Source organism: Formica exsecta, unplaced genomic scaffold, assembly GCF_003651465.1.
Source record: "Formica exsecta isolate Colony F162 unplaced genomic scaffold, ASM365146v1 scaffold458, whole genome shotgun sequence".
Classification (NCBI taxonomy): domain Eukaryota; kingdom Metazoa; phylum Arthropoda; class Insecta; order Hymenoptera; family Formicidae; genus Formica; species Formica exsecta.
The window spans coordinates 519,908-530,460 of NW_021851814.1; the positions used below are offsets into that span (position 1 = coordinate 519,908).

At 32.9% G+C, this 10,553-nt stretch overlaps 3 protein-coding genes across 8 annotated transcripts; 1 reads left to right on the forward strand and 2 right to left on the reverse strand.

Annotated features, from left to right (window-relative positions):
• Positions 1–13: 13 nt before the first annotated feature.
• LOC115240917 (40S ribosomal protein S18) lies at positions 14–1,566 on the forward strand. Its single transcript, XM_029816355.1, has 4 exons — positions 14–145; positions 522–707; positions 804–905; positions 1,353–1,566. Exons 1-4 carry the CDS (start codon positions 143–145, stop codon positions 1,518–1,520), a joined length of 459 nt encoding a protein of 152 aa, XP_029672215.1. The 5' UTR covers positions 14–142; the 3' UTR covers positions 1,521–1,566.
• A 114-nt stretch (positions 1,567–1,680) lies between these two features.
• On the reverse strand, positions 1,681–7,551 carry LOC115240911 (endophilin-B1). 6 transcript variants are annotated; one of them, XM_029816342.1, is made up of 9 exons: positions 7,380–7,549; positions 6,820–6,961; positions 6,551–6,679; positions 6,299–6,461; positions 6,150–6,213; positions 6,026–6,061; positions 5,387–5,577; positions 3,296–3,431; positions 1,681–1,960 (listed from the first exon to the last, which is right to left on the reverse strand). In XM_029816342.1, exons 1-9 carry the CDS (start codon positions 7,440–7,442, stop codon positions 1,847–1,849), a joined length of 1,038 nt encoding a protein of 345 aa, XP_029672202.1. In that variant the 5' UTR covers positions 7,443–7,549; the 3' UTR covers positions 1,681–1,846. The 6 variants fall into 6 exon arrangements, with proteins under 6 accessions (XP_029672202.1, XP_029672203.1, XP_029672207.1 ...); XM_029816346.1 differs by lacking the exon at positions 1,681–1,960 and adding an exon at positions 5,247–5,270 and having other exon boundaries at positions 3,294–3,431; positions 7,380–7,550; XM_029816343.1 differs by lacking the exon at positions 6,026–6,061.
• Positions 7,552–7,881: 330 nt separating this feature from the next.
• On the reverse strand, positions 7,882–10,548 carry LOC115240914 (dolichyldiphosphatase 1-like). Its single transcript, XM_029816350.1, has 5 exons — positions 10,367–10,548; positions 9,818–9,918; positions 9,540–9,718; positions 9,220–9,441; positions 7,882–9,145 (listed from the first exon to the last, which is right to left on the reverse strand). Exons 1-5 carry the CDS (start codon positions 10,521–10,523, stop codon positions 9,013–9,015), a joined length of 792 nt encoding a protein of 263 aa, XP_029672210.1. The 5' UTR covers positions 10,524–10,548; the 3' UTR covers positions 7,882–9,012.
• Between the last annotated feature and the right edge of the window lie 5 nt (positions 10,549–10,553).

Sequence of the window (10,553 nt, forward strand, 5' to 3'; positions counted from 1 at the left end):
AAAGCAGTTATGCAATTGCGATTTGCGCCATCTTTGAGAATCGATGAGAATAAAACTTCATCTTTCTTCCGGTTTCAACGCCGTGCGTCTCGATCTTTCTTCTTGTCTTTCGAGAAAAAGTGGCAGCGAGTGAAACGGCAAGATGGTGAGTTTTGCGTTCGAAATCCCGTTTTTTCAGCGAAATCCTGCACGATGCGTGCCAAGCGTTTGAATGAAATGATAAGTCTATCACTGCTACATTTCTTTTGAGAATATTTTTACGTACACTGAGATTAGGCGCTTTCAGTTGTATCGCGCTTGTAACTCATAACCTTTACGGACGAATTCTGCAATTTCAATTTTCCAAGTGTACTTTCCGCGACACTTTTGCAAAAGTCAGACTTGCAACAATTTTCCAAGGCAATTTTGCATTAAACTAAAATTTATCAAATGGTTCGCCAATTATATTGCATCACATGTTTTGAGATTAGCTGCGAGCATGTATACAACATTTCAATGACTAATATATTCTAATTATTTAGTCGCTCGTGATTCCTGAGAAGTTTCAACACATTCTTCGTGTCATGGGCACGAACATTGACGGTAATAGAAAAGTCATGTTCGCTATGACTGCGATTAAAGGTGTCGGTCGACGTTATGCCAACATTGTTCTAAAGAAGGCTGATATCGACTTGGACAAGCGAGCTGGAGAATGCTCTGAGGAAGAAGTAAGTTGACTTATTTTTCTACAATAAAAAAAAAAAACATTTACTTTGATATTGCAAGATATATATACTCAAGATGTTTTTTAAAAATGCTTTCAGGTAGAGAAAATCGTCACTATTATGGCTAATCCTAGGCAATATAAAATACCAGACTGGTTCCTCAATAGGCAGAAAGATATTGTCGATGGAAAATATTCGCAGGTATGAATTCATTTATCTTGGAAAAAATCTCTCAATTTCTGTTGAATTACAAATATTTCATCGAAACTATAAAATCATACATTAAAAATGCAACATTTTTTTTACACACATAATTAAATCTAAATGACTATGTCTCTCTGTGAAATCCAAATGAGTATAAAGATAATGTACACATGGCTTCCAATAATCGTTTATTTTTCTTTACAATGTGTCTTACAAATCTTATCGCACAAATTCACGACTGATTGTACAAACGTTTATTGTACATTCAGATGGTAGCTTGTGCAATAGTAACTGCACTGCTGTACATTTGAATTGCTTTGTAATATCTCTCATTATTCTAAGTAACAGGTACAAGTGCAACAAAGAGATCTAGTTATTTACAGATAAATGCAATTGCTAATAAAGAGATATTTTTAAATTTCATTTGTGTATGTTATATTGCAGCTCACGAGCGCCAACTTGGACTCTAAACTGCGTGAGGACCTGGAGAGAATGAAGAAAATTCGTGCTCATAGAGGTCTACGTCACTACTGGGGTCTCCGTGTACGTGGTCAACACACCAAAACCACAGGCCGTCGTGGACGCACGGTCGGTGTGTCAAAAAAGAAATAACTTATATATATATTATGTATATTAAGAATAAACTTTTAAACAATGAGTGCTTCATTCGATTACTCATTAATATTGAACAAAAAAGCAATCGCGAAGCATACGGCGCGATGTTGGATTCTGGAATCAACATTTGTCATATATATTACGTTTTATATAAATCTTGGAACAACAATTTATTTAGATCGAAATATTAATCTCTCTTGGTCCTGATATAACAAATCGCTTTTCAAGTCAAATAAGCTATTCTAATTTCAAGCTGAAAAAGCGAAAGAGTAATATGTTCTAAAAATGCAATTGACAATAGATAATAGAACATCTTCAAAATCTCAACGATGTATAATAAGCGTCTCCAAGTATACTTTGGGCACCTTTCCTCGTTGATTTCCTCTAATTCCCATGAAGTAATCTTCGTCATTGGGAATTACATAAATACCGATTACCTAAAATATATATATATATCTTATAAGATATATTTAACATTTGTCAAGATACCACAACACCTTGTACACTACGTAGCATTGACTATAATATACAAGCAACTATATAACATCAACAAATATACACAAGATATAGACAAAAGATACAATAATCTCGATATATGTCAACGAATAAATTGCTCTTAACAAAGTAAACATTTATTGATACATACATGCACAATTCGAATAAATATACAATAATTCGTTCATTTTAACCGTCCGAACTGAATATATTTCATATTTATGTTATCTTACAAATCTAGATGCGGGTAAAGAGTGTAATATATAAACGTTAACGATACATTGATTAAAAAATGAATAAAAAAAACTGATGCGCATATAAATCCAAACAAATTAAAAATTAAGATATACAACACATTTTTTATCATGCATAAATAGTACAATACGTATACATATAAGTAGAGTGTGAGTATAATGGATCATTTTATAGAGATAAATATATAAACTTCTTTAATCAAGATAATTAATATTTCGGATCATGTTGTACAATTTGTATATAAGATAAATATTATTTTTTTAAAACAAGTCGCATATATTTATTTACTCAAAACTTCGCAAAACGATATGTTTATGTCATTATAATTGCATTATTATGAATATTACTATCCTTACTTTCTACATTACATAGCATGTGTTTATTTATAAAAAATTGTTCCTTCTAATTGCTTTTACATTCAAACTAATTTGTATGAGTATCATAATCTTTAAAATTTCTCGCTACTTGTTTTTTTATCTCTGACACATGTGTGTAATATAACAAGTAATAAATGTTTTTTAGAATTTTTTTCAAGAAACATTGGTATATCTATATCCAGAATATGTATAATTTTGTAAATTAACAATTTATTACATATGAGAATAAATGTTTCAATATAATATTGTTAGTATCAACAGAGAGCTCTTAAAGATTTATATAAATATGAGCACATCTCGATTTTTAAAACTTGTAAAGTACTTAAGTCTAATGTGTATCAAGAAATGTAACATTTCAGACATCTTAATGCTTTCGGGGTAGATTTTTCGAATCTATGTCGAAAATTGACGATAAACCCGAAAGATTTAAACTTAAAACTAAATTTTATACAGAAGCCTGAAGAAAGAGAGATACAAAAAGAAAAAATTCTCTAAAGTATTGATTTATACAGAACTCGATAAAAAAAAAACATTATATAATACTAAGTAATCTTACAATACCATAACTTAATTCAAATAGAAATTCATGCCTTTCGCTCGATTATATCGTCAAACACATGCCGCCTAAATCACAAATTTCGTTACCTCGTCCTGCATAACGCTCAGCTCACTAGGATCCCTCGCGTCGTAATTGCACAATACTCTCGCTCTGTCCTGATCGTTCTCGGATAGTGCATTGGTAGTGGCTGGTGGGGTGGTATAATAGGGACCCCCAGATAAGCTGGGTAGGATAAATGATAAATGAATATGGTGCGCATTTATCTTTAATAAACTCATGTATGGGGGAACTCAAATATAAGAGTTTTGATGAGAATCATACACTACCATATACCGCAAATGTATCACTTTAATCGAACTTTAACTTCATTTTGATCAATACTTTGCTCTGATATCATAAATTATACATAACACAATGCAATAAATTTTGATCAAAGTGAGTGATATGTATTTTTCGACACATATTTACACAAAAGATGGTTTACATCGAGCTATGAAAGATATGTTATATCTATAACTGAGTACGCATTAAATATGTTTATATTTTACAACCAAACACAAATTGATGTTTTTAGAGAACAGGCACACTCACATCATCAAGTTCTACAGTTGTTATTCAGCAGCGAGCAAAATAATTATAAGTGTTTGATTGTGCTGAATTAAATCAATATGCATGCGTTTAAGGAGATTGAATTTTGTATTATGTTTCTTACTCAACAAATTAGTCTGTTTTTGCGAGCATGTGTATTTTTACATAATTCTACCAGGATTACATGCATTACTGTTATAATATATTTTTAATGTCAAATATGAGATAAATAAAAATTTAATCTCTTAATATAACATAGATTGAACATTGTTATATCTTGGACCAACAAGAAAAGCATGATATACATATATACCTATCTACAATTATGTCACTGTTTAGTTACATGGCATTATTACAGCACCGAGGATTAGTTTTTCCTTGATACCATTATAACTATTCTCGATGGAATTACGGCGACGTAAAAAGTAATTGCTTTCAAAGGACGATATTAGAAATGGAAAAAGAGATAAGATTGTAGATCGCCGTACATCATTGACAAGGAAATTTATCAAGAGAAATATTTTGTCTAAATATGTACAATTATTGCATATATAATTATACAAAATTATAGAGTGTCTATTCGACGACAAGTTTGCAACGATTAAGCGACAATCGAATTAAGCTCGTGTTTAAACTTAAGAGCGCGCGTACGTAGATTAATTTCAATAAACATCGCTATTAGAAAAAGAGAAAATTGTATAACAACTAACATAATAGATCTGTTAATAGGTATAGATTCAGAATTTGTAACAATCCGTGAACGATCCCTCGATGGGGTAAATTAAACTTTAGTATTATCAGTGTCGAACGTGGCGGTAACATAAGCGGTAGATCCGGTTGTTATAGATGAATTTTGAGGGCAGATAGATGAATTTACAGGGAGGGTGGGCGAGGGAGTTAACTCGATCACTTCTTCGCTGTTGACTCTCAGCAAAGGGCTCGGTTGACGTGCCCTGTAATTCCAATCGTGCAAGCAGAGACGGAGAGAAAGAGAACACTCGAACATAGGATGTGAAGGCCAGAAGCGAGGAATATAATTAAATATAATGAAAACAAGAGAATCTATTATACTACGTTGTTATAAAGCTTACAGGGATAGGCTGATAAGCGATTAAACGGCATTAGATCTGGTATAATAACTTGATCAACCGCCGGTTTCACCAAAGTTAGCCATCTTTAAACTTTAGTTTTGTTGTCTATAATTTGAAGATTAAAGTTAACTGACATCGTGTTGAAACCGGCTGCACAGGTAATGTTCGGCAAACCACAAATGCCGCGTCTTTCATACAGCAAAAGTTTTATATATTACTGTGGAAAATTTCATCAAATTTCATTCAATATTGTTGGTCCAAATCTATGCCTGCGATTACTCTAAGGAGAAGCGGAGCTCGCAAGCTCGATATCTAAAAACAGTTATTAGTCATTCAAGGTTTGTCAAACATTACTCACTCGGATCACCATAAAGTAGGATAGCTGTACAAGAAATGTCACAATGACACATACAGTGCGAGGACAATGATATGTGGAATAGATAAGAGAGCACATGTTGAAAAACAAAAGAAAACAAAGCGTACAATAAAGCAGTTTACCCGGCAAGCTCGCGCTGCAGATCCTGCATGACGGCGTGACACTGCGCGTAATGGCGAGCTTGCGCCTCCACAAACTCGTGCAAACATCGTAGATGTCCGGCTTGTGAACTCGAGACACCCTCCAACAACAGTTTCACGATCTCTGCTTGCCGATCAAACTCCGACTGCGCTACCCTTAGCTCCCTCTCTGCCTGAATAAGCAATACATATATTTTATTTCCTCTGATCTTTCTACATATTTCGACATTCGTTATCTAGTAATCAGGACAAATCAGAAAACTAAATATGAATTATAGCTGCAAAGCGTATTTTGCGAAAGGAAATAATTTGTTTCACAATTTGATAATTGTTATTAATTGCTCCTTTTGTTCATCTATATGCTTGCATAGAAAATACAAAAAAAATATTTAATATTTTATTCTATAATTTAGATTTACATGTATTATATCAAAAATATTGCATCGATATTACATATGCAGCATGCAAACATTAGAATTAAGAATTACTTGAAAAACATCCATAAAAACATAGTATATGACCATACAGATGATAGCTATAAAAATCTTTTTTATCGCGACTGTATTGAATATGGATCCCCGAATCGGAAAAAGCAATCAAAATTGTCGATTGCATTAATACCTGATCAAGCAACACTTCGGGTGATACGCCAGACTCCTATCAATTGCAGCAGTATAAAGGACAAAACACATTGTAAACATATAGAATGCATTTTTAAATGAAATGAATGATTAATGATACTTACACTCTGTTGACCAAGCATACTCCTTGCTTTCCTTACTCTACTTTTACACGCATCCAGATCCAGCCTATAACAATCGATTAATATCATTTAATATTATATATAGTACAAAAATTTTTAGACAAAAGAGGTAAGCAAAGCAATCTTATTACCTTTTAGTTTCCAATATTGCCATCTCTTTGCTAACAGTCTTCATCTCTCCATCTAAGAATTTTCTCAAAGGCTGTATGTAACAATTGGCAGCGGTTCCTATAAAATCTCTTTCAATTTGTCCCAATTTCTGCTGACACTGGCCAACTTTGATTAATGCACTACCTAAAATATGATTAAATTGATACTTTATATATAAAGTTTTTATGGTGTGTAATATATTCTTCTTTAAAGAATTCTCTTTTCATACTAACCATAAGCTATTCCTGGGCCAAAATCATTCCCAGCTTCTATCATATCAGTGCCTACATATTCCAAATTGCTCAACCGATTAGGTCTTTTCTTATCAATTTTTTCAAAAAAAAAGTCTTCGATCCTGTTGCCTACAATATATCAACAATCAAGTTAATACTGTAACATGTATTTGTACAGAAATTTTTATAAAAATTTAATTGGATATATTATAAAAGTTTATATATACAATTATAATGTATATGAATTCAAGTTAAAAAATATTTGGTACCAGGATTTGGAGTAAGCACAGCTTCCATATTCCGTAGTATCTTTTCCGTCCATGTTTTGGTGGCATTTGCTCTCTCGGCTAGATGTTCCAAATGTGCATCCAATTCTGTCTTTTCTGAAGTACCCAGTGTTTCCTCCGTTAACTGAGAAATACAGAATGATTTATATTAAATTTTTTTTATTAATCTAACGTCCCAAAGAATAAAGATTTTACTTTCGTGCGAAAATAAAACGATTATAGGGCAACATTAGAAATCTGTATTAATCAATGACATTACTCGTTGAAATTAGATTAGATATTTAGGTTAAACATTAGGGATAACATTGGTGTGCGGGTAAATTTAGAATTTTACAATCTCGCCGACGAATAAAATCCGACGATAATAATAAAGGGAGAAATCGAAAAGTTTATCTAATGACAAGTAAGATGTTCAATTCTCGAAACATTGAATGTCATTCTCGGTGACAGACATTAGATTCAAGCGTGTATACGTTTGCCTCTGTCTCTCGAGGAAACGAATTTAGACTCGTTTTAGAGAAGGAAAAAATTGCTTTTCCCACCTGTACGACTCTACTAAGGGCGGCTCCCGCATCCTTCACCAATTTCTTCATGTTAAAATCCATTTTCGCGATTAGACTTCACGCACAATCGAGAATTATTCCTAATGTACACCCAACCCTTCTTTTTCACTCTGTCCTTTATGTGTGCGTGTATTGTATATATATATATATATACTTTATTTTCTATCGATCATTAATACCGCGTGTCTCCGCAGAGTGGCGACTTATTGTCGCATGCGTATAGCACGCATTGGATCTTTAAATAACTCTCCTTTTCGCTGATGCTTGTTGACAAGACAATCTTTAAACAATGCCTTTCCTTATTTTCTACATCAATAGAAAAAAAAAAAGAGACATAGAGAAAAATGTCTTCTATATAAATTTTTATTGAGCAGCTTAAGTAGCTTTAGAAAAACACATTTATTCTAAATCGAGATTTTTTAAAGCAAATCGATCGCATTTAATTGTGAAAAAATAAAAAATGACTGATATAAGACGTTTATAGATTGGTATAATATTTAATCTTCAGGCAGTAACATGATAATAAATCAACGATAAATAAGGAAGAATTTGCACCAACACACTTAGGATACATACAATGTGTGAGATACATTGTATGTATTACAATTTTATTGATTTTTATCAATAATTTCATTTATATATTCAGTACTTTTCATAACGTTCTTTGTTGCATTCCACGGTTGCTTGTAATTAAATGCATTATCATATTAGTCTTAATCTCACTGTTTTTTGGAAAATAAATATCTCGTACAGTGTATATTAACATATACTGAATATGAACATTTGGAGATGAGACTTTGGTGAACACTCTGGAAGAAGTTTCCACAAAACATTACTAGAAAAGTTTAAAATCTGCCAATAAAGCTTTGCGATAAATAATTCTCTGTTGTAGTCGCCAAGTAAACTAGACATATTGTCGAGAAATTTCTTTTCTTTGCAGCTACTCACTGTTGACTAATCGTTGCTTATTTTCAATTTCTAATCTTGATTTAACTGAATTAACTATAGACGCGTGAAATTCTTCGTTAATATTTCGATCTTAACTTAATTAAGTATCTGGAACACATAAAAAGAAGAACTAGGTGCGGGATACATATCCCTTTAGGAATCTGTACAAAATGTACTGTTGAACAATATTCGATAGCAAAACATAAAGAAAATATAACTCGTTCAGAATACTCATGCTTAAAATTGGAATGTATAAATTAGCATTTGATCAACTTTGAACCAAGTAACCTTGGTAACATTTGCATAATTGTCTTTTAATATAGCTATGCACACTAAACAACTATTATTTCTTTTTTATACGGCAATGTCTTGTGCAACAGTCGCGAATCGTGTAAACTTGCGTCACGTTCGATCGCGCGACTATTTCTTTCAATAAAAATTCTTAATATTATATTAATACTAATAATTATCATAATATAATAACAATGCTAAATATGGTAATGATGACAATCATTTTTTCTGATAACAAAATCGATTCAGATATTCCAGACACATTGTCAAGTTACTTTTCAAACTTTGTCAATCAAAGGAATGTTTAATGTCTTTTTAGTTGTTTTTTATCAAAGCATTTATTATCCATTATCAGCCCACTGGGCAGTCATTATCAGTGCGATCTGCCGATTGCCGATAGCTTTCGCGCCCGCGCTCGGGCTTCCGTGCGAATACTCGTGTATTCGAACCACAAGACATTAGGAATTAAGGTTGTGTCGCGCAACAGCAGGTATTCCGATATTCGCCTGTGAAAGAATGAAAAGATTATATTGAATGAAAGATATTATTGCTATTATTATACTATTCAATCATTACTAACCACGAAACCACTATAGGAAAGAACGGCGTTAAAACCATATGGACGATTATGAACCATGCTGTTCCCAATGAAAGTCCAATTAATGCACCAAAGAATACTTGGGTACTTGAATGGTACAGTAGATATACTCTGCTGTAAGTTATCAATATGGCTGTGATAATGCATCCTACTGCTACTATTGTCCGCCAAAACCTCTCAACTATTGTACAGTTGTAATTTAACCTGGAATGAGCAACAAGATTCCACAAATTATCAATAGAATAAATAAAAGATGGTCATTTAATTGTGAAAATAATGAAATGTATATCTAATTTGTTTACCTAAAATATATAAAAAGTGTTGCGTATGTAGTAAAAAACCACATAAATTGTGCATGCGTAGATGGCATACCATATTCGGCATACAGGCCATCTCTCTTCATCGGCCTCGCTTCGCAGATTGTGTGTTTCAATACAAAATTTATACAATCATTGATAATAATTCCGCTAAAAAATACAATCTGTAACCAAAAAACAAATTATATGTTTGCAAATCATAAATTCCATTTACAGGCATTACATAAAGAGATAGTTGATATCAAACTATTATAATTACTTACAGTATGTAAATCTCTCCTAAACAGTATTAATGTGATAAAACCAGCTATAATGGCAAAGGGCACTAGACTTAACACAGCTAATAACTTTCCGAAGAGATCCCCTGAAAATTTAAATGTACATTATTATATCATGTAATGTAACAAAAGAAATTTGTTTTCTCGTATTCTTTTTGGAGAAAATACAAAAATAAGTTGTATCAAAATTTAAAAAAAAAAAGTAGAATTAAAAAGAAAAAAAAAAGATTTCTTCAACAAGTCTCGATATAAATTTGATTTGAGCGTGATTATTATTAGCAACCGCTTGACCATAGTTTTGTCGCCCAGAGCAGCAGGTATATATATATATATATATGTGTGTGTGTGTGTATATGTGTGTATGCGTGAAGCGGCAAAACAAACGCGGCACAAAGGCGATGTATGCATGTATTAATCGTCATTATCATATCGGTAGAAATGCAGTGATTCTTTCTCAAGCGAGATAGAAAACTCTGTTTCCCGGCAAGCGGGATTTTTAGACAACTCGCGGAAATATATACGAAGAAATGCGACCTTGCGGATATTCCACCAGTGTCAGAGACAACGGGATCCATTCGAGCTTATCGGCGGCATATGTTAAACGCGGCGCGATCTGATCAGACTCGTCGAACGATGCCATGTTATCGCAATCCTTGAAGCGGCATGTCTCGCATGGCGAACGGACGCGCATAGGAGAGAAAGAGAGAGAGGGGGGGGGGGG

What these genes read in the sequence shown, in the direction of transcription:
- LOC115240917 (XM_029816355.1), top strand. An exon ending in GAGAATGCTCTGAGGAAGAA is followed by an intron (nt 708 to 803) that starts GTAAGTTGACTT and finishes AAATGCTTTCAG; the next exon opens with GTAGAGAAAATCGTCACTAT. An exon ending in TCGATGGAAAATATTCGCAG is followed by an intron (nt 906 to 1,352) that starts GTATGAATTCAT and finishes GTTATATTGCAG; the next exon opens with CTCACGAGCGCCAACTTGGA.
- LOC115240911 (XM_029816342.1), bottom strand. Translation starts at nt 7,442, where the DNA reads ATGGATTTTAACATGAAGAAATTGGTGAAGGATGCGGGAGCCGCCCTT. An exon ending in TGTGCTTACTCCAAATCCTG is followed by an intron (nt 6,680 to 6,819) that starts GTACCAAATATT and finishes GATATATTGTAG; the next exon opens with GCAACAGGATCGAAGACTTT. An exon ending in CTGCAGCGCGAGCTTGCCGG is followed by an intron (nt 3,432 to 5,386) that starts GTAAACTGCTTT and finishes TATCCTACCCAG; the next exon opens with CTTATCTGGGGGTCCCTATT.
- LOC115240914 (XM_029816350.1), bottom strand. Translation starts at nt 10,523, where the DNA reads ATGCGCGTCCGTTCGCCATGCGAGACATGCCGCTTCAAGGATTGCGAT. An exon ending in TTAGGAGAGATTTACATACT is followed by an intron (nt 9,719 to 9,817) that starts GTAAGTAATTAT and finishes TTTTGGTTACAG; the next exon opens with ATTGTATTTTTTAGCGGAAT. An exon ending in TTTCCTATAGTGGTTTCGTG is followed by an intron (nt 9,146 to 9,219) that starts GTTAGTAATGAT and finishes ATTCTTTCACAG; the next exon opens with GCGAATATCGGAATACCTGC.